The following is a 21,818-nucleotide window of genomic DNA, read 5'->3' on the forward strand; positions in this document are numbered from 1 at the left end:
AGATTCACCAGGAGAGAACTCAGCATGGTAGATAAGGGGGGGGCGGTCTAACAGAACCAAAGTGAGACCTCACACAGAGAATCCGAGTTCCACCTTCCTCCAACACAGACCCTTCCGGCTGTCAAGGAGGAAGATGATCTTTTGCATCAGTTCTACTGGCTACAAAGTGGGCTCAGCTCTTCTAAACTGTAGTAAGACATGCTGGCCTCCAAATCGGCCTCTCCACCAGTGAGGGCTGCATCTGGTGTTAGCCCAAATCATTCAAGATCACCATATCCTTCTACAGAAGGATTCTTGTTTTAAAAGTCTAGAGCAAGCCACGGTGTGACTCAGTCTTAGACTGTGACTCCAGGATCACAGTGCCTTAAGGAGTTCCTGTGTGACAGGACTCTGGGACTATAGCAGAGTCTCTGTAGACTCAGCCTTGCCAACTGGGTGGATGGACAGCCAGAGCAGATGAACCTACTCAACTAGAGGAATCTGTCCTCTTAGAGGAGGGCTGCCTCTCCTTGTATTTTACCCACTGTGGTATGAAAGTGTACCTCTCCAAAGTTCATGTGCTGAAACTTAATGGCCAATGAAACTGGACTAAGGAAGTGGTGAGACCTTCAAGAAGAGACTGAGTTTGGAGAATAGAGCCCTCCAGATTGTGATGTTGAGGGCTGGGAACATGGCTCAAGTAGTAGAGCACCTGCCTAGTAAGCACAAGGCACTGAGTTCAAACCTCAGGGCCACTGAAAGAAGAGTGAGATTTTGCTCCTACAAAAGGTTTTCACACATAGACTGAGTTCAAGTAGTGAAGCACACTGCTTTCATAAGCACAGTCCCATCCACTCTCAAACCTGTCATTTCTCCTGGAATAGCCCACAGCAGAAATCCCACCCCACAACCAAAATGTCACATTGGAGCTGGATGAGCTCCTAAACATAGTCTAAGCTCAGGCAGTAGAGTGACTTGAACTGACCAAGCACTTCCTGCTATGCTTCTATGCTGCTTACATAAGAGTAGCTCCACACTGCTTTGAAAGAAGTCGTTTCTCCTGACACAGCCCATAAAGAACAATCTACCTCTAAAATAAAATAATAATAATAATAATAATAAGATGGTTGGTTTGACAGAGTCCATCCCTGGTGACACAGCTTTCCTCCTGATGATGCAGCCTCAGAACTTCCATCTTAGATCTTTGAGACAGGACTTTGACTCAATAACAAACCTGCTGAGTCCTTGATCCTGAACCTCCCAGCTTCCAGTGCTGTAAGAAGGAAAGTTCTGTTCCAGAAAGAAAGTTCAACTCCTAAGGAATCCATATCCTTTCACCCCACTCTGCCAGCAGGTAGAAAGACTTGGGAGCTCTAGCAGGAGGTCTGCTGTGTGCCCAGGGGTGGCCCTCCTCCCAGCCCGACCTGTATCCTGCCACCGTCCTTTAGATTCTCACATTGCTCCTAACTCTCTTCAGGAAGAAAAAGGCTTCATGACTCATTCTGCACACTTGAGGATCCTCACTCAGGGGAGAAGGCATTCACGTAACACAGCCCAAGAGATTCTCACCCCTGAATCTCCTGTGACCTCTCCATTCCCAATCCAGCTACCTTCCGGGGAAGCTGGCATCTTCACACTGCTAGAGATCATTCCCGCTGAGAACAGCTCTTCTCATCGATCTTCTCCTTCGCCATCATCTTTTTTTTTGCTGGTCCTAGGGCTTGAACTTGTGACCTGGGTGCTGTAAGCTAATTTTGATCAAGGCTAGTGCTCTACTACTTGGGCCATAGCTCCGTTTCCATTTTTACTGAGTAGTTTTTTGGAGATAAGAGTCTCATGGGGACTCTTCTGCCCAGGCTGGCTTTGAACCATGATCAGGATTACATGTGTAAGCCTCCGTACTCAGCTCCTCCTCTTCCTCCCCCTCCTCTTCCTCTTCCTCCTTCTTCTCTTTATTCCCCACACTCTCTCTGGCATACAGAAACTGGCATTTCAGCTCAGAGCTTTGCACTTGCTAGGCAAGCACTCTCTCACTTGAGCCCTGTCTCCAGCAAGACAGTTCCTCTCAAATTTACCAAGAAAGATTTGAAGCGGGGAGAAGCAACGGAAGAGACTGCTAATGGCTTCACTGAACCCCCAAGAGACCTCTTCTTCACTGCTGTCCCCCACTCCATCCCTACTGCCACATCTCCCTCCCCTGGGGTGGAGGGAAACAGAGTCAGGCACAGGAGGTTTCTTAGGGTCTTTCTTCAGGTCTAAACCCCCAGCCACCTGCAAGCATGTTTGGGGGCGGGCGGCGGGGAGATGAAGGCGTCTGCCCCTCTGGGAACTGCTGGGCAGCCCTCAGAACAGAGAAAGGAAAGGCATTTCTGGGAGAAAAATGCAACATTGTCTGCCAGATGAATACTAAGCTGGGAGATCAGTGCTACCGTCTTCCTTCCAATTCCCCAAAGCAGTCTTGAAAAACGGCCGCAAAGCAACTGCAGACAGTCCTGGCCATTCACAATATAACACACACACACACACACACACACACACACACACACACGGATGCCTGTAAGAGTCCACCTTTGCACACTGACACCTCCCTGAGGCTACAGGTCTCCCAGTCCCACCCCAGGGAGCAGCCTGGCTGTGAAAATCTTCCCCCTCCCTGCCCTGCACCTTACCCCAGGGGTGCACACAAGGGCTCCAAAGCCAGAGACCAGGAGAGCTGCGTGCCATCACCACATGCACAGAGGTGACAAGGACGACACACCGTGAAAGTGACAGTGGTGGAACCACCAGGGCATGTCACCATGGCCAGCCTGTCGAGGCCCTTCATTAAGTCATATACTCCCCCAACAGCCCAGTGATGTGGCTACAATGACAACACCTCCAGCCTGGTCTACGGAACTTAGCAACTTGCAGACATCACATTGTGATCAGACAGGTCGGATCCAAGCAGCCTGCTCGCTGCCCATGCTGGAAGCCCATATCCCATCTGACCATGGGACAGGAACCCTGAGGTGACCCCTTTGGGGGTCATGATCATCAATGGGGTTCAGCCTAGTCAGCTTGTGTGTATGTGTGTGTCTGTGTGTGTGTCTGTGTGTCTGTGTGTGTGTATGTACCCATAAAGGAGCCTTGAACTCAGGGCCCCAGTGCTCTTGCTTGGTTTATTGCTTAAGGCTGCCACTTTACCATTTGAGACACACCTCTGCTTCTGGCTTTTTGCTGGTTAATGGGAGATAAGAGTCTCAGACTTTCCTGCCCAGACTGGTTTCAAACTGTGATCCTCGGGTCACAGCCTCCTGAGGAGCTATAATGACAGGTGTGAGCCACTGGTGCTCAGGTCCACTTTCATTTGACACTAATCATCAATGTTGCATGCTAACGGACACAGCCAAGGGGACCTCTGAGGAACAGTCACCTGCAAAAATCACTGCTATGTCACCACACACAGGGGTGAAAGCCCGCTGGGCAGGGGAGGTTGACCTCAGGCAAGGGGATCAGAGGCAGAGGTGAGAACAGGGTCAGGGTCAAATCCCACTCTGGACACGTGACCTCACCTCCTCTCCAGGGTGGGAGGGGCAGATGATAAATCCATTTCCAAGGAAACGGGAAAGATTAAATACATTGAGCAATAGTAGCAGCTGAATGGAAGTAAGTACCAAAAGAACACAAATACAACAGCACATGGTTTAGTCAACCTGGGGAAATGTTTAAGAGCATCCTCTGACAAGGGAGGGCAGGAGGAAGGGAGACACAGGAGCTGAAAGCCAGGAGTTACTTGGACCCTAGGAATGAGGGGAGAATGAGGTTCTCACCCACGAATTCTTAGAACCCATAGCACCTGGCCTCACATGGGACTAAGTTAAGGATCTTAAAATGAAGAAATGACCCTGGATTATCTGGGTGGCCAGAGTCCTCACAAGTGTTCACATCAGAGGGAGGGAGAGTCTGAAGAAGGGACATGACAATGGAAGCAAAGGTTGGAGTGATGTGGCCACAAGCCAAGGAATGAAGTCAGCCTCTAGAAGCTGGAAAAAACAAGGAAATGAGTTCTTCCCAAAAGACTCCAGGAGGGACACAGTCCTGCCCATGTCTTGATTTGAGTCCCCTAAAACCTCTTGCAAACTTTGGAACTGTGCAATAACCGATCTGTTTGAAGCAACCAGGTTTGGGGTGTCTTTGTTAGAACCACACTAAAAAATGGACACAGCAGGAGTGTGGCCTCACGCAGTCAGGCCATGAGACACACACATCTAAGCTCCTCCAGTGCCCAGCCTTCTGCCAGGGCTCCGTGGAGAGAACCCAAGTAGAAAGCAGAGATAAGCACTGACACATACCCAGAGGGCAAGGGCAAGGAGTGGGCTGCAGAGACAGGCAGGAGACAGCCACACCGTGGGATGGCTGGACCAGACTCTGTGGTGCAAGAGTGAGGGACTGGACCCTGAGAGGAGCAGCACAATGTCCACACTCTGGCTGCTCTCAGAACAGAGGGCAAAGTGCACAGAGAGTGGAAACCCTCCCAGATGTCCTGGGGCTGAGGTCTTCAAGGGCCTGATGGCTGTGCTAAGCACCCTTCCCTCCCCTCCGCCCCCCAATCCTAGAGACCATACCTCACTCTGCATTAACCTCCCAGCCCCACCACCTTCCACACCCAGCGCCAGGGGTGGCACTGCACTGGCTGGAGAGAAAAGCCCAGGCATCCTGCATTGGCGGTGCTACCTGTCATTCTTAATTGGGGCTCTGACCACTGCTATTGCCCACAGCCAAATCAGGATGCCCTCAGGCCCCATTCTCCAAAACTAATACTCACAGGCAACTGAACCCCAGCCCCAGCCAGCATGGCAAATGCACAAATTAGAGCAGGATTCCCCTTCCTCAAACCCTCTTCTGCCATCTGCTGGAAGCTGGGAGGAACTGCCCACGCGTAACAAGATGACTGTGAGGAAAGGGGGAGGAGGCTGGAATGGAGCCTCACACAAGCATGGCAGGTTCATCTGCCAAGTGCCCAGCGCTCCCCTGCATGGAGACTTCTGTGAGGCCCCTGCTCTGCTTCCAACATGGCTGCCACAGTTGCCTCCAAACTGGTCTCCCTCTCCCAATACAATCTCACGCCTGTGACACACAGATTTTTCTAGAACACTAATCAGACCATCAAGCTCTTCAAAGGCCCATCACTTACTCCAGGGTCCCCTGTTTGACCTTACCCACTTTTCAACCAGGATTTCCTGTTGCACACAGGCTCATCCTGACCTGGGCGCAGGCCCCAGGAGCTGCTCTGACCTGGGCTTCAGCCCATCCCAGGCAGTACCCAGGGATGCCAGGAAGTCTGAGGAGCTAAAGGGAGAGGCTGTGTCATCACAGGAAATGTGGGGGATAGTAGAATGTGGGTGACCATTTACAAAGAGAAGGAAACCCTCCAGCACCATAAAAGAGGAGGGGACAAAGAAGGCAGAAAGAAAACAGTACAACAACTGAGAGGGCTGCAAAGTGACTTTGGCCATGTCTCTTCTCTCCAGGCCTCAGATTCTTTATCTACATAGTAATAATTTGGTCTAAACGATGTGTGTGTGTGTGTGTGTGTGTGTGTGTGTGTGTGTGTGTGTGTGTGTGTGTGTGTGTGTGTTCCAGCACTAGGGCTTGAACTCCTCTTGCTCTTGCTCAGCTTTTACACTCAAGGTTAGCATTCTACCACTTGAACCTCTTAGAGATAAGAGTCTCACACACTTTTCTGCACAGGCTGGCTTTGAGCTGCGATCCTCAAACCTCAGCCTCCTGAGGAGCTAGGATCACAGGCATGAGCCACCAGAACCCAGCTGATCTTGACAATTTCCAAGGGTACTTGCAAGCGTGAGTACTGAGATGGAGTTTTCAGGAGGAGGTAGATTCATCCAAGCTGCCCCCACCCACCACCATTCGGATGGGGCACTGTTCTAACTACAGGGGACCCGACCAGTGGCCAGCAAAACTGATGGGGTTCTTTTTCCCTCCTCCCCCAACAGCCTCAACACTTCCGAGGAGAGACAAATGCTCCACTCCATCTTCAAATGATATTTTTATTGGTGGCAAGAGGAAAAGCAAGATTCTTTGTTCATTGGCTTCTTGCACTAATGAGAATACCTGAAGTAATGGAGCAATTATAGTTAGGCCAGGAGCTGCACAGACTCAAAGCCACCATAAATAAGAACAGAAGCTTGCCTAACCTTCATGGGAGGAGCAAACAACCTCCCAACCATGCAACAGCTACGTGGAAGTAGCCAACACACACACACACACACACACACACACACACACGCACACGCACATGCACATATGCACACGTGCATGCACATACACACCACCACCACTTTATCAAGAAGTTTAAGATGGAAATTTCAGGTGAGAAATCTGATAAGTCCCTGGAGGAAGTCAGGAAGTCAGAGCAGCAAAGCAAACCCTAATCAATATCACATAGAGGCCAACATGGGCTGAGGACTCCTCACAAACCATATGGGGAATCTAATCAGGACCCAGGGAAGGCCCAGGTAGCCCCTTAGCCCACCCCAAACTACTTCCAGGGCCTGAAGGGAGCACTGGCCCTTTAGCAAGTTAACAGAAATGTCAAACTCTTGCCAGTGAGCTTGGCTCATGCCTGAATCCTAGCTACTCAGGAGGCTGAGATCTGAGGATTATGGTTCAAAGCCAGCCTAGGCAGGAAAATCCATGAGACTCTTATCTCCAATTAACCATCAAAAGGGCAGAAGTAGAGCTGTGGCCTAACTGGCATTGAGTGTAAAAGCTAAATTAGAGTGCAGAGTCCTAAGTTCAACTCCCAGTACACACACACACACACACACACACACACACACACACACACACACACGTGTCAAACTCTTGACTTAATCAAGCTTGAGACCATTTTATGCTGAGCATCTGAACAGCAGAAGAAATGGCTCTGGCTTTGCTACTAGCTTCTGGACTCTATCACTGCAGCTGTGAGATCCACACAAGCCACAGGTCTCCCTGGACTGTGGGATTCCCCATGACCACTTCACCCTAGGACACATACTGTGTGCTTAATTCAATGCAATCAAAGTGGCCCAGCCATTTCTCATACCCAGGGAGGTGCCTGCTCTTGCAACAAGCAAAACCTGGGCCTGTGCTCTGTTCCTTTCCTGCCTTCCAGCCTCTGGAAGCACAGCGAGCCCTAGCTGGGCTTCTTACCACGCCTCCTTGCGCGACCGCAGCCTTGGTGGGGGATGGGGGGGCTGGTGGAAGAGGATGGGAAAATGCCAACCCTCATCTTCCTTGGTGACACTGGGTCCCAAACTGAAATTCTCAGCTTCCCCACTCCACTGTCTTCCTCCAGCCTAGAAGACACTGGATAGCCAGGTAGGCAGGTCTTGGCAGAAAACAGGTGTCCCACTTAGAGGAGCAGCCATGACAGCAGGGTAGAGGGGAGGGAGGAGCAGAAGCTCCCAGAAGCCTAGAGAGAGGAAAGCAATCACCACCACACAGAGGCCTGAAAGGCCCAGGCAGTACTGCCACCCTGGGCCAGCAACAGCAGAGGTCCAGACATTCATTGTGACCTCAAAGCCAAGAGCACAGCCACTGCCCCACCACAGCCCAATAAGTAAGGACTAGAGAACAAACTACCCACAATGCTCTCCTTCCTCCCACTGGCTGACCTCCTGCGAAGCCTCCTGTGGAAAAATCCAGTGAGAGGACAGAAGAGAGGACGCAGGGGAACGGCCACCAAATGTGCCTGTGTCCTTGTCCCTGGCACCTGTGCATAGTTACCTAGTAAGGCAAAGGGACATAGGTGTGGATGGATCAAGGGTCTTGGGTGGGAGCCAGTGCTTGGATGGGCTTAGTGGATTTGCAGGGGTGCCTCTGAGAGGGACACAGATTGGATGGATGGAGGCACACAGATGTGGTCACAGAGGGACCGCTAGCTTTGAAGAGGGAGGAAGAGCCAGCCAATGCAAGGGTATCTGAAAGCTGGGAAAGGCAGAAGAACAAAAAAAATCCTGGTTGTTCCCCAAAGTAGAAGCTCAGAGAATGCAGCCCACTAACCCATGCTTCCCTGTGTTGCTGGAGATGACAAACACACTCCATTACCCACTGATTGAAATGGAGTCTCCCCAGCCTGACCTTGAACCACAATCCCTGGATCTGCATCTCCCAAGCAGCTAGGATTATACACTTGAGCCATGGCACTTGGCATCATTTCTCTTTTTCTAAAGGACAGCCTGGTGAGGAGAGCAGTACTGGGCTGTGGGATTTTCTCAGAAGTCTGGAACCTCCAGCGCTAACCTGGGATCTGCCCCAGATTTGAAGTGGGATCCACCAAGTTACAGCCCTGTTCGGAGCCTCAGCATCCCCAGCTGGGACAGGGTTGTCTCTGTTGCTGACAATCTCGTTCCATCGGCCCAAGCATTCCATGGTACCATCTTGCCTGTCCTAAGAACCCTGCAGAGACCAAGGTTCCTGGGGAAGATTCCCCCCTCCCCCTCTCCCTCCCCCTCTCCCTCCCCCTCTCCCACCCCCACCCCTCCAGTCCTTACATGAGGAAAGTCAGTTCGCTTATTCTCTGCTGCCCCCTGCTGGCTTCTCAAAAGATCTGCAGCTAGATTCATTTCTCACTGAGCTTGCACCTCTCCCACTGCTGCTGGCCTCTCTGCGCTAGTAACCTGTCCCATTCTCTGGGAAAGAAAGAAATGGAGAAGGGCACCCTGTCTCTCTCCAGGGCACCTCCCAGCACACTCTGTGGGTTCCCTGGTTCCCAGCCCTCCTTTGCCTTGGGTTCACAAATACACTATATAAGAGAAGGGCAGATGTCCACACAGGTGGGTCAGACAGGTCAAACAGAACCCTGGGGTACATTGGGGCATTGGTACTAGAGCAGCAGACATGATGACAGGTTAGATGAACCCTCAATGTCCCAAGGAGAAAGAGAACAGGGGGAATGCTGCATGCTGAAAGTGGCCAGGTGGCCAGGTGTGGTGACCACATCTGTAATCCCAGCATTTGAGGGGCAGATATGGAAGGATTACAAACTTGAGGCCAACCTGGGCTACATAGTGATGCCTTGTCTGGAAGGAAGGAAGAGAGGGAGGGAGGGAAGGAGGAAGGGGGGAGAGAGAGGTGGGGGGGGGAGAGGAAGGCCTGAGCACAAAGGAGGCAAGGAGTTGCAGGCCATGGTTTTTGGGTCTTTCTCTGTCTCTACATCACACCAAGCTGCTTGGGCACTGCAAGGCCTCTTTCCCCTCAGCCCAGATGAGGAAGTGGCTGATGAAGGTTCCTTGGTTTTCCTACCTCCCTGCTTCACCAGATCCTGCTCCTTTGCTCCATCTGCCAGTCATAGTGTCTTTCCTCTGATCTTCCCTAGCCCCTCCCCGCCCTACCCACCCCCCACACCTCCCAGGATCTGGCTGGCCTGCTGGAAAGGGAGCCTGAGTCCACCACCAACAAATCCCTTTTCTACTAGGCTGAGAGAATATAACCTTGAATCCCCTAGCACAGGCTAAGCAGGAAAGAAAAGACAGGCAGGCACCCAATCTTCCTCTCAGTGCTGGGACCAGGAGCAGCCTCATCCTGACTCCAGTACCCAGAGGTTATAAGGTAGGAACTGTGGAGGGTGAAAGGCAAATGGAAGCCTGGGGAATCACTCCTGCAGTCTTCCTTCCAGACCTGCAGACAAAGATTTTGATGGGAATTTTGATACAGCTCTGCAGCTGGCAGAGCTACCAGGTGGTCAGACAATGCCCACCAGTGTGCAGCTCCGACCATTGACAGCTTCCTTGAGGTCTTGCCAACAGAATTCAACAAATAAAGTCTAGGACAAAAAAAAAAGTCCAGGACAATGGCAGGTGAGTGTGAATAACTTTATTCAGAAGAGAAGTCTCTTGGTGAAAGGCTGCCACTACTCCTGCTGCTACTGCTACTCTACCTTCTCAGTCCCTCCTGCTGTGTCTAGAGGTCCTTATACCCTGGGCTGTGCTCTGATTGGTTGCTTTTATTATAATTAGGTGTTTAGGAAGGCAGCACTCTATTGGTCAGGTCCCACAACATTCTGATTGGTTGTTAATTCCAAATCAAGCCTCTTCCGCAAATCTCTCTCCAGAGTCACGGAAAGTTACAGAAATTAGAGCAACTAGGGAGGGACAGAGGCAAGATATTCTGAGACAATGCCTCTTCTGCATCTGGTTTAGACTTGCTAGGTCAAGTGGCTGTCAAGGGGCCTGTGGTCCTAATTTACCCTTTCAATTTCAGTTTGATTACAAAGCACAACTTCAGTTTGATTTACATAGCATCATGAGATAGTCATTACAACAACAAAAAGTAAAGAGCATGGACCTTCAGAGAGCAGGATGAGGTAGGAGGGTGAAAGGGGTGGGGGAAAGGAGGGGGAGAGAAGGTGGAGCCCAGGGCTGTGACCTCATGCTACACGAAGGAGTCATCTGACCCACAAGAGCCAATGGGATGTGAGTGAGTCCTGGGTGTCATGTATAATGTTATCAAAATAACCAAAAGAAGGAGAGAGACAGGAAGACATCCCACAGTGGAACTATTCCAAAATGAAGGGGTAGGAAGAGAAGGGGTGAGAGCATTCATGCCTGTAATCCTAGCTACTCAGGAGGCTGAGATCTGAGGATGGCGATTAGAAGCCAACCAGGGCAGGAAAGTCTGTGAGATTCTTATATCCAGTTAACCACCAGAAAACAGGAAGTGGAGATCAAGTGGTAGAGAGTTAGCCTTGAGCAGAAAAGCTTAGGAAGAGTGCCCAGACCCTGAGTTCAAGCCCCGTGACCAACAAAAAATTAAATTTAAAAACACCTCAGTTTTCCTTGACTTGGGGAGGGAAAAAATGTCCCAGGGGAGGCTGTGGAACAAATACAGAAAACTAGTGGAAGACTAAACAAAAAAACAAAACAAAACCAAAACAAAAACCCAGGTGGGATTAACACTCAAGGTGTGAGCTAAAGAATGGAGGGGGAGGAGAGGAAAGGTTTGCTATTTCTAAACTCTCTTCCTGTGCTCTCTTGACTGTTGTTTCATTGTTTTGTTCTGTTACCCTGGCCCATGTATGACTTTGAATTCAATTTTTGTTTTTTGTTGTTTTTTTTCCTTTGGTGCCAGGGGATCAAACCCAGGGCCTGGGGCTTGTTATGGGCTCTACCTCTGAGCTATATTCCCAGTCCTCAATTTTTTTTTATTTTAATTTTTGCCAATCCTATGGCTTGAACTCAGGGCCTGAGCACTGTCCCTGAGCTGCTTTTGCTCAAGGCTAGCACTCTACCACTTGAGCCACAGCACCATTCCAGCTTTTTCTGTGTATGTGGTACTGAGGAATGGAACCCAGGGCTTCATGCATGCTAGGCAAGCGCTCTACCACTGAGCCACGTTCCCAGTCCTCAAAAAATATTTTTAAAAATTAAAAAGCAACAGCACAATCTTGGCCACTGGAACCAGAAGTGTCTGTCCTGTCTGCTCAGGGCCTAGTGCCCGGCTGACCACAGGACCCAGGGGCTTCGGGTTCAGTGCAGTCGTTGGAAAGCTGGGGACCAGGGGAGGGGGGAGGGGAGGAAGGGGCCAAGGACTCCCCAGGGGGAGTGGATGGCGAAGCAGGGAAGGAGGGCAGCTCCGAGGCACCCTGGCCCAGCATGCTCCGGCAGCGCAGCCTCTCCTCCTCCTGCTTCTCTGCCATGCGCTGCTCCAGCAGCCTCAGCTCCCTGCGCACCGCCCTGCGCATGGATGGCTCCAGCTCTAGAACTTTCTCCAGGTCGGCCTTGGCCTCCGCTGCGTTCCACACCTCGGCATGCGCCCGGGCGCGCACATAATAGGCTTTCACGATACCTGTGGAGAGCCACGCGCTGACCCCCCCCAACTCCCCCACCCCGGCCTGGCCAGAGGGCCCCACCGCCCCACACTCACCCACAAAGCCAGGACTCTGAGCCCCTCCCCTACTGCCCTTGGCCTCAGTTTCCTGATTGTGAAAGACCGAAGCAATTACTCCCCTCCTCAGCCAGGACCCTCCAAAGCCTGATAGCGGATTCTATATTCTATTGTAGTCTGTTCCTGGTAGGATTCCCCAAATTGTCTACCTTTGTCCTTGTCCCGGCCTGGTCCTGGGTACACACTGGGGTTTTAAGGGTTAACAAAGAAGGAGGATTTCATTCTCAGGCCTTGAGTCCTTGATGCTGTTGCTTTAACTTTATCCAGATGCCTCCTTTACAAATATGGCCACATTCCCACATCATGGGGCTAGTAACTTGTTTCCTCTACATGGCTTGCTCATCTCGCCTCTGAAAAGCTTAATTGCCACAACGCAGCTAGCCGGTGGCTCACATCTGTAATCCTAACTACTCAGGAGCCTGAGATCAGAAGGGTACAGATTCAAGGCCCACCCAGGCAGAAAAGTCCTGGAGACTCCCAAGTCCAAAATAACCAGAAAAAAGCCAGGTTGGAAGCATGGCTCAAGGGATAGGGTGCCAGCTGAGCAAGTGCAAGGCCCTAAGCTCTGATCCTAGTACCATCCCCCCAAAATAATTTTAAAAATGGAAAAGCCTAGTCTCTACTCCACGAAATCACAAGTTGGCTGAGCCCTTGGCACATGTGCCCAACCAAATGCAGGTTAAAATGAAATATGCCTCCTACAGTCAACTCTGCCCATCATCACCAGGCCTGGGGCTAAGTGCTGGGGATACACAGCTGGCTGAGCAGAGACAAACCCTGCTGCCTCATAAGGTGGGAAGAGTATCCGTGGGAGTATGTGCAGGGGCCAGCGTGGCCAGGACAATGCCCTGCACCACACCCAGATCCCCAACCCCTGACCCCAACCCCCAGTCCCTCACCTCAGCCCAGCCCCCATCCCACCCAGTCCCCCAGCCCATCCTCACCAAGCACCCCAGCCTCCCAGTCCCAACCCCCTCCCCACCAACCCCCACCCACTCCCTCCCAGTCCCCCACCTGGGTGATGCCTGAGAATGTCACTTGTGTGCTCCAGCACCTCGTAGTACTCGCCCTTCTTCAGCAGACACTGGCAATAGTTGAGGACCAGGGTGTTGATCATCTTCTCCAGCTTCAGCCACTGTACCTCCCAGGGCTTCTCCTGCCCTCACAGAGCACCAGCCATGAGCTAGGACATGACTCCTTCCCCCTCCCACACACACATGTACACACACCCCATGGGGACAGGGCTGTACCCTCCCCTCCAGCCCCAGGTCTCAGCCTGCAGCCTCCACCTTGGTCTGCAGGTTCCTCAGGCAGATGATGGCCTCCTGGTACTTGCTGGAGGCCTCCTCGAAGCGGCCCAGCTTGAAGAGGCGGTTCCCTTCTCCGTGCAGGATGGGCACTGCCTGCATCCTCTCTTCATTGTTCAGGTTCCACGTCTCCCTCTGATACTCACTTGGGGACTCCACCTGCCACGAAAGCCTCGGGTCAGTGAGGCAGGGGCCAGGCACGCCTGGCCTGAGTCTCCCTGAAGTCCGCTTGTCGGGCCACGATGATGCAACGGGCCCTGCACTAAATCACTGCCTGCTTTGTAAAGAGATCCTTTCCTGGAGACATTTCACTTCCAATATTCAGAAAGCTGTCCTGAGTACTTGTTTCACATTAATACAAGACACTTTGCTGCCAGCTTCTGGAGGGGGGGGGGGAAATTACTTATAAAAACACAGAAGTTTAAGCCAGGCACTGGTGGCTCATACCTGTAATCCTAACTGCTCAGGAGGTAGAGATCTGAGGACCGCAGTTCAAAGCCAGCCTGGGCAGGAAAGTTTGTGAGACTCTTATCTCCAATTCACCACCAAGAAGTCAGAAGTGGAGTGGTGCTCAAGTGGCAAAGCACTAACCTGGAACACTAACCTGAGACAGTGCCCAGGCCCTGAGTTCAAGCTCCAGAACGAAAAAAACAAAAAACAAGGTTCACCCTTCGAAGCCAAGCCAGGCAGGAGAAGTCCAATCAGCCACCAAAAAGACAGAAGAAGTGGGGCTCAAATGGTAGAGTGCCAGCCTCGAGTGAAAGAGCCAAACAAAAGTGCGAGGCCTTGAAGTCGAGCCCCAGTACCAACATACACACACACACACACACACACACACACACACACACACACACACACACACACACACACACACACACTTAATAAACCAACATGCACTGTGAAGAGCAGATTGGAAGGGATTTCCTTGTACAGACATGCAACTGTTTGAGGGGGGGCTTGAGGGCCCCTGGTTGACACAGTTGTCTGTTCTTATTTTTGTATTTTTTTGTGTGTTGTTAGTCGTGGGCCTTGAACTCTGGGCCTGGGCTCTGTCCCTCAGTTCTTCAGCTCAAGGCTAGCGCTCTACCACTTAAGCTACAGCGCCACTTCCGGTTTTCTGGTGGTTTATTGGAGATAAGAGTCTCACAGACTTTCCTGCCCAGGCTGGCTTTGAACTGTAACCCTCAGATCTCAGCCTCCTGAGTAGCTAGAATTACAGGCATGAGCCACCAGCACCCGGCTATTCTTTTTGTATTTCTTATGTAGGCCCTCAGTCCTGGCCATAAACTAAGTCCTGCCCTGACCTTGACTGTGTCCGTTCTCTGAAGCCCACAAACTTAAGCAACCAGATGAGAGCAGTTCATGTTGTCTTTCCCTACTACCCCAGAAGCAAGTTCAAACCTACACCACAGGGACCAAGGCTGGGCCACTATGAAATGTTGAAAAACAAAAACAGAAAGAGAAGGAAAATGTTTCCAAAATCAAAATTAGTCACATTGCTTGAAAATGGGTTCTACATAAGCATCTTCTCTTAGAAGAGCCAAGGAGTACCCCTCTCCTCCACCCCTAGTTCCAATTCCTCTGTTCTCTGGGGAGGCCATGCTGCATGGTGGCTGGAGCTGGGGATCTGGGGGGGGGGGTTCCCTCTCTGGCACTGGGACAGCCCACCCCCAGCCCTAGCCCCAGCCCTGCACCTGCAACAGCTCAATCACGAAGATCAAGGGCTGTGGCTCCTTCTGCAGCTCATCCAGGTCCTCGTAGCCCAGTGTGTGATAGGCGAACATGTTGGCCAGCCCACATGTGTGCACGTGCCAGCTGGTGGGGTCCTTGCCCTCCACCATCTGCCGTAGGCTCCGAGACAGGATGGGGTAGAGCCCTGTATGCTGGGAGGAAGATGGAGGGGGGGGAGGGCATCTGAGCCAGCTGACCCACAATGGCCCCTACTGTGTGCCCTCAGCAGCACAGAACCTGCCATCCACAGCTGCTCACAACTGTGAGCATGTGTCTAATTCCTTCTGAACTCAGGGCCACAGGAGGTTAGGGGATTATCATTTGGGTTTGGTTTTATACCAGTACTGGGGCTTGAATTCAGAGCCTTGCACTTGGTTTTCTTTTGTTTTTCCCAGAGTCACTTGAGCCACAGCTCCAACTTCTGGCTCTATGCTGCTTAATTGGAGATAAGAGTCTCTCACATTTGTCTGTCTCTGCTGGCTTTGAACCATGGTTTTCCAATCTCAGCCTCCTGAGTAGCTAGGATTACAGGAGGGGCCACCTGTACCCAGGCAAGGGAGGGTACTTTTAACATCCTCAGGTCACAGATGAGGAAACAGGAGCCTAGAGAGTTTAAGCAACTGGCTGGAGGCCACACTGGCAAATCTCAGAGCCAAGCCTCACATCCCTCTCAGAGATCACACCAGGCTCTTAGGCTCAGGCTGCCTCTTGTTGGCCCTGTAACTGCTAATACAGATCTCTCCTCTAGAAAACCTCCAAGAGGTCCTGGACAGTCAGAAGCAGAAGAGAAGCAGAGTTCTGGGGGTCCAGCGACCAAGTAGCAGCCTGGAGGGGCTGCTACTCAACAGTGAGCCTCTGTCCTCCTATCTCCGTGGTCTGCCTGCCTGCAGTTGTGGGAATCAGTGGGGATGGTGAAAAGACAGGTCTGAGCCTCACAACCTTGAGGACTGGGTAGAAGAGGGCTGGAAAAGCAGTCCAGGGGCTCCACAGGCCTGCTCCAAGTAGAGCCTCAGTTTCCCCAGCTGGGGTCACTGCTCACCTCCCTGGAGTGGCTCCAAGAGGCACAGCTGGGATATTGAGATACTGGAAGCTAGGGTGGAAGGTCACCTCCCCACCACGGGGACCTGGATTAGCCTGGATGCCCATTGCTGCCTGGGGCCTATGGGCAGATGGCAGATGGCAGCCGGCTTGATGGGATTAGGGCTGGGCTGAGGGAGCACACAGCACACACCGGAGGGCCAGAGGCTCAGCAGCCGAGAGAGGGGAGGGCAGACCACAGCCAGAGCCTCAGACACCCAGCGGCCCAAGGCCCTGAGCAGCACAGGTGGACTGTGGAATGCCACCAGGAACTGGAAGGAATCCCAGGAAAGAGAATATGCCTGGGCAGGAGGGAGGAAGGACTCCACTTGGCCCTGTGCCTGCCACGGAGGTGTGTGATGCCACAGGCAGCCACGGGCACACCAGGGCTTTCTGTAACCTTGAAATAGCTGAGCCCCCATCATGCCCACCCCTCTCCCACTCTGGTTCTGCATGCAAGCCTGACTAGACTGGAGGCTTGTGGACTGCGTTTCTGGTTTTGTATTGAAATTAGTCACCTTTTTTTTTTAATTCAAGAAGTTTGACACATGTCCCTGCCCTTCCTGCCCCTGCCCCTTTCACATGGAAACTGTCCACAGAACGCTGAGAGAGAGCTGCCACCCCATCCACCCCCTTTTCAGATGATGCAACCAAGACTGGGCACGTGAAGACCAGGGTCCTCCCTGCAGGGAAAGAAAGAACCCATTTTAGGGCAGAAACTTCCAGAATCACTGATCTTACCACTCTGGGTTAGATCTAAAATATGAACATATATGATTGCATATAGTGTCATATGCATATATAAACCAAAGTGTTGACTGAACTATGGAGTCAGCAGTGGGGATCCAACAGTGAAATTCCTTTGAACTCATAGACAGTTTCACAAAGTGAACACCAGGAAGCTGCACCAATAGAGGGAGTGGGCAAGTTCAGCCGTAGCAGTCAATGTACATATGTGAAAGTGGAGCCAGGTAACTCATAAACTGATTATGTTGAATTAAAAGCCCCTTGTGCAGTTACTTACAATTTTTTAAGGAAAACTAGAGGGGCTAGAGGCATGGCTCAGTGGTAGAGTACCTGCCTAGCAAGCATGAGGTCCTGAGTTCAAATCCAAGAAGAAGAAAAGAGGAGGGGGAGGAGGAGGAGGAGGAAAAGGAGGAGGGAGGAGAGGGAAGAGGGGGAGGGATAGGAGGGAAGAAGGAAGAAGAGAAGGAGAAAAAGATGACGGAGAGGCAGGAAGGAGACGAAGGAGGAGTAGGAGAAGAAGGGGGAGGATGAGGAGAGGAAGAAGACAACGACAAAAAAACTAGAAATACGCCTAGACAATAAACTCCCACCTCGGTCCCTGTCCCTTGTGTGACTCGGGGCACATTGCAATTGCTTATGCATGTCCTGACTTATCCTCCATTACCTCATACGGTGCTATTGCCCCCAAAACAACCCTTACTTTAAGCTTCGGTTTATTCATACATGAGGAAATGGAAAGGCAAAAGGCAAGAAAGACCTCCCAGGTCACCCAGCTAATAAAAGAACACAGTTCAAACTCAGGGCTACTCTCCTCCCAAATGGCTCCTTTATAAGGTCATTCAGGTCCACCATCAATGGGTGAAAACCAGAGGGAGCTTTGTAATGGACAGTTGAGACTGTTCACACTAACCCCCAATCAACGCTCAGGTCACAGGGCATGGAGCTCCTCCCAGTAAGAAATGCTAATCACAAAGTTCCACAGAAGAAGGTAAGAGAACAGAAGATAAAAGGAGGGAGGGATTGGGGGGAGGGGGGAGGCTGGGAAGGGATGTGAAGGGTAAACAAAGGAGGAGGCTGCAATGCTTGGTAAGAAATGTACGCATTATCCTGCCCATGTAATTGTAACTCCTCTGTACAGTATGTTCACAAATAAAATTAAATTAAATTTTAAAAAAAGGAGGGAGGGAGAGAGGGAGGGAGAGAGGAAGGAAGGAAGGAAGGAAGGAAGGCAAGGAAAGAGAGAAGAAGGAGGGAGGGAGGGAGGGAAGAAAAGGAAGGAGGGAGGAAGGAAAGATTCTGTAACTTGAGACCCTCATATCAAATTTCCAATTAATCAAAACTATGGGAGAATAAAGGAATATGTTAAACAATTCCAAAGCAAAGCAAGTACCTTTGCTTCTACCCAGTTCCTTCAACAAGTCCATATCAAAAAAAAAAAAAAAAAGGTAGGCCAGGTATGGTAGTATATGCCTATAATTCCAGCACTGGGAAAGTTGAGACAGAAGAAGCAAAAACTCCAGTGGCTGGTATGGGCTACATAGATTGTACCTTTTTTTAAAAAGGAAATTTCATAGACAAAAAGATATTTGAATCCTGATTTTTAAAATAATAAGGATAATAATAATAATAATCTCATTCACTCATAAAGAATACATGAAGAGCCTTGCTCTGGTGGGTCATAGAAAGCTAAGACCTAGAGGATCCCAGCTCAAAGGCAGCCCAGACAGAAAAGTTTAACCAGAGAAAAACCTGCCAGCTTTGAGTTAGCACAAAGCCTGTAGTTCAGCCAAAACACTGGTTCATGCATGCATGCGTGTGTGCATGTGTGCATGCATGCATGTGCACACATGTGTATGCATACACATGTGTGCACACGCGCGCACACACACCAGAGAAATTCTAACAGCAATTGATGAGCTAGATAGTGCGAGCGCCGCACTTACCTTTCCTCGGACCCCGTCTGTCTTTTTTGGGACGGACGAAGACCCAACACTCCTTGGGGCTGGGAAGGTGGTAGAGTGCTTGCCTTGCATGCATGAGGCCCTAGGTTCCATTCCTCAGCATCACATAAGCAGAAAAGCCAGAAGTGGTGCTATGGCTCAAGTGGTAGAGCGCTAGCCTTGAGCTGAAGAGCTGAGGGACAGCGCCCAGGCCCACAGTTCAGGCCCCATGACTGGAAAAAAAAAATCCTCCTCTTTCAGAGATGTGCATTGCTGTGATGCTCTCAGGGGACTGTCTGGTATCTGCACTTTGCCCTCAGCAATAACGTGGGGGGAGAATAAGACTGGCCAGGGTTGATGGTGACTCTTATGGGTGGAAAGGATTTGCAAGTTCATTGTACTCTTGGTCACCTTTATGTGTATCTGAAAGTTTCCATAAAAATTGCTTGTGCAGGGAGTCTGTGAGTTTGGCCAGTTCTGTCAGGGCTGAAAAGTATTACATATAAGGGGCTGGGAATGTGGCTTAATGGTAGAGTGCTTGCCTAGCATGCATGAAGCCCTGGGTTTGATTCCTCAGTACCACATAAACAGAAAAAAAAGCCTGAAGTGGCTCTGCAGCTCAAGTGGTAGAGCGCTAGCCTTGAGCAAAAGATGCTCAGGGACAGTACCCAGGCTCTGAATTCAGTCCCCAGGACTGGGGGGAAAAAAAGAAAAAAAATTAAATATAAGCATGTCGTAAGTATGAAATAAATTGCAGTGTTAGCAGAGGTGTAAACAAGTGGCCAGTGGCCTCACTCTCCAGCACCATGCTGTGGACAGCTCCCTCCTGCTAGGTATGGCCACATGCTCCCCCAAACCCACCACCAGCCTTGGCACAGGCTGTGGCTTGAAGCCACTGCTCACAAGATTTGCTTTGCAGGGTTTTATTATGACCTCCAATTTTCCCGAAATCCAGTTAGTTGTTCTTGCCAAACGAGTTGGTATCCCAACCAGGGACAGGGCCAACATGGGCTACTCACAATGGTGTCGCACCAGAATTCAGCCACTTCCCCGAGCCGCATGGATGTCAACAGGGTCTCCCACACCTCCAGCTTGAACATGTTCCCAATGACAATGTGCATGGGCCGGCCTGCCTGCTTGCTGTCGTCAATCACAGTGCGCTCCTCGTCGCATTTCATTGTGCGAAAGTGAAAGGTCACCTGGTCACCAAGACCGTGGACCCAGGTTTAGATGACACACCTCCCACATCACCAGAGACGCCATTCCCACTGCCCACAGGCTTGGCTTGCCAGGTAAGCTGAGCTGCCTCAGACCCACAGAAAACACCCTACCTAGGTGGGTGCCAGTGGCTTAGCCTGTAATCCTAACTACTCAGGAGGCTGAGATCTGAGGATCACAGATCAAAGCCAGCCCAAGCAGGAAAGTCTGTGAAACTCTTATCTCCAATTAACCACCTGAAAACCAGAAGTAGTGCTGTGGTTCAAATGGTAGAGTGCTGGCTTTGAGCTGAAGAGCTCAGAGACAGCGTCTAAGCCGCACAACTGACCAAAAAAAAAAAAAAAACCAAACGAAACAAAAATCTCCCTATCTGCACCCCTGAGGACAAATCTATTATGCCCATATTGGGGCTTGAACTTGAGGCCTGGTTACTATCCTTTCACTTTTTTGCTAAAGGCTGGCACTCTACCACTTGAGGAACAGCCTACACCTCCAACTTTTTGCTGGTTAGAGATAATAGACTTCCCTGCCCTCACTTTGAACCTAGATCCTCAAATCTCAGCCTCCTGAGTAGTTAGGATTGCAGGTATGAGTCACCAGCACCCGGCCAAAAGCCCTTCTTGAAATAGAGTCCATATGGGGATCCAAAACTTCTCTAAAACCTTCCTCTAGACCTACACTTAAGTGTAATCTACAAGAAGCCCAATTGCCCAGTAAACTGGCACCAACTCAGCATGTCCCAGATGCTCGGGATAGAGTGTACCAGGAAGGGCCCCCTCCCTGCTTTCCACATCTGGGTGTCTGAGGGCTGAGTGGGGTGGAGGCTGCCTGTGGAGTACTCACCCGGGACCCAGTGAGGAAGTTCGGGAGCTCCCCGGTGCCCCCGTGCAGGATGGTCTTCTTGATCCCTTCCACATTGAGGAGCAGTGTGGCATCCATGCTGCTGCTGCTGCTGCTACGGGTGGAGGGAGGCTTAGCTCAGCTCACCCTGGACACTTCTGTGCTAAGAAAGGGATTTGCCCTGTGGGGTGGGAGAGAGATGAAGAAGGGGAGGGAGGGAGTAGAAAGCTAATCGGGGCCCCTCTGGCTTCCATGGGCAGTCTCCCCTCCTGCCTGTCTACAATCCTTTCATTGAGGCTCCTGCTTAACCCCCAACTTTTTCGTTGCTGTTGTTGGTTATGGGGCGTGAACTCTGGGCCTGGGCACTGTTCCTGAGCTCTTCAGCTCAAGGCGAGTGCTCTACCACTTGGAGCCACAGCACCACTTCCAGTTTTCTGGTGGTTAATTGGAGATGAGTCTCACAGATTTTCCTGCCTGGGCTGGCTTTGAACTGCAATCCTCAGATCTCAGCCTCCTGAGTAAATAGTCCCGGCTTGGCTTCCAGTGTTGGTTTTCTGCCATTGAAGAAGGAAGTAAGCTGAGCTGGGGGGAGGGGGGAGGTAACTGGTGCTTGAATTTAGGGCATTGGACTCTTGTTTGGCTTTTTAGCTCAAGGCTGGTGCTCTACCATACCCGCCTCTTCTGGGTTTTTGCTGGTTAATTGGAGATAAGAGTTTAACATACTGTCCTGCCTGGGTTGGCTTTGAACCATGGTCTTCAGATCTCAGCCTCCACAGTAGCTAGGATTACAGGCAGAGGCACTGAGCATAAGCAGAAAATCCAAGGGAACGCTGAAGAATAGAAAGGGACACATGTGAGGTCTCCCTCACCTTGCTGGGCCTCGGGGTAGTGACCCTGGTCCTAGACCCTAAATAGAGGCCCTGCCGCGTTTTACCCCCACTGCCCTCCCTCTTTCCATTTCTCCCCTTCTCCTTCCAGAGACCTGCCTGGGACTCACTCCATCAATGTGGCTGACCTCGGGGAGGAGGCAGGGTTCTAGTTTAGGGGAACT

The 21,818-nt window shown here is 51.1% G+C and overlaps 1 protein-coding gene across 1 annotated transcript; it reads right to left on the reverse strand.

Moving 5' to 3' along the window:
* Nucleotides 1-11,443: 11,443 nt before the first annotated feature.
* On the reverse strand, nucleotides 11,444-20,873 carry Aipl1 (aryl hydrocarbon receptor interacting protein like 1). The gene is made up of 6 exons (XM_070001341.1): nucleotides 20,771-20,873; nucleotides 19,729-19,908; nucleotides 14,909-15,097; nucleotides 13,197-13,373; nucleotides 12,922-13,063; nucleotides 11,444-11,808 (listed from the first exon to the last, which is right to left on the reverse strand). The coding sequence occupies exons 1-6, from the start codon at nucleotides 20,864-20,866 to the stop codon at nucleotides 11,444-11,446; spliced, it is 1,149 nt and encodes a 382-aa protein (XP_069857442.1). The 5' UTR covers nucleotides 20,867-20,873.
* Between the last annotated feature and the right edge of the window lie 945 nt (nucleotides 20,874-21,818).

This window comes from Dipodomys merriami, unplaced genomic scaffold (genome assembly GCF_024711535.1).
Source record: "Dipodomys merriami isolate MVZ:Mamm:240054 unplaced genomic scaffold, mDipMer1.0.p SCAF_59, whole genome shotgun sequence".
Classification (NCBI taxonomy): Eukaryota; Metazoa; Chordata; class Mammalia; order Rodentia; family Heteromyidae; genus Dipodomys; species Dipodomys merriami.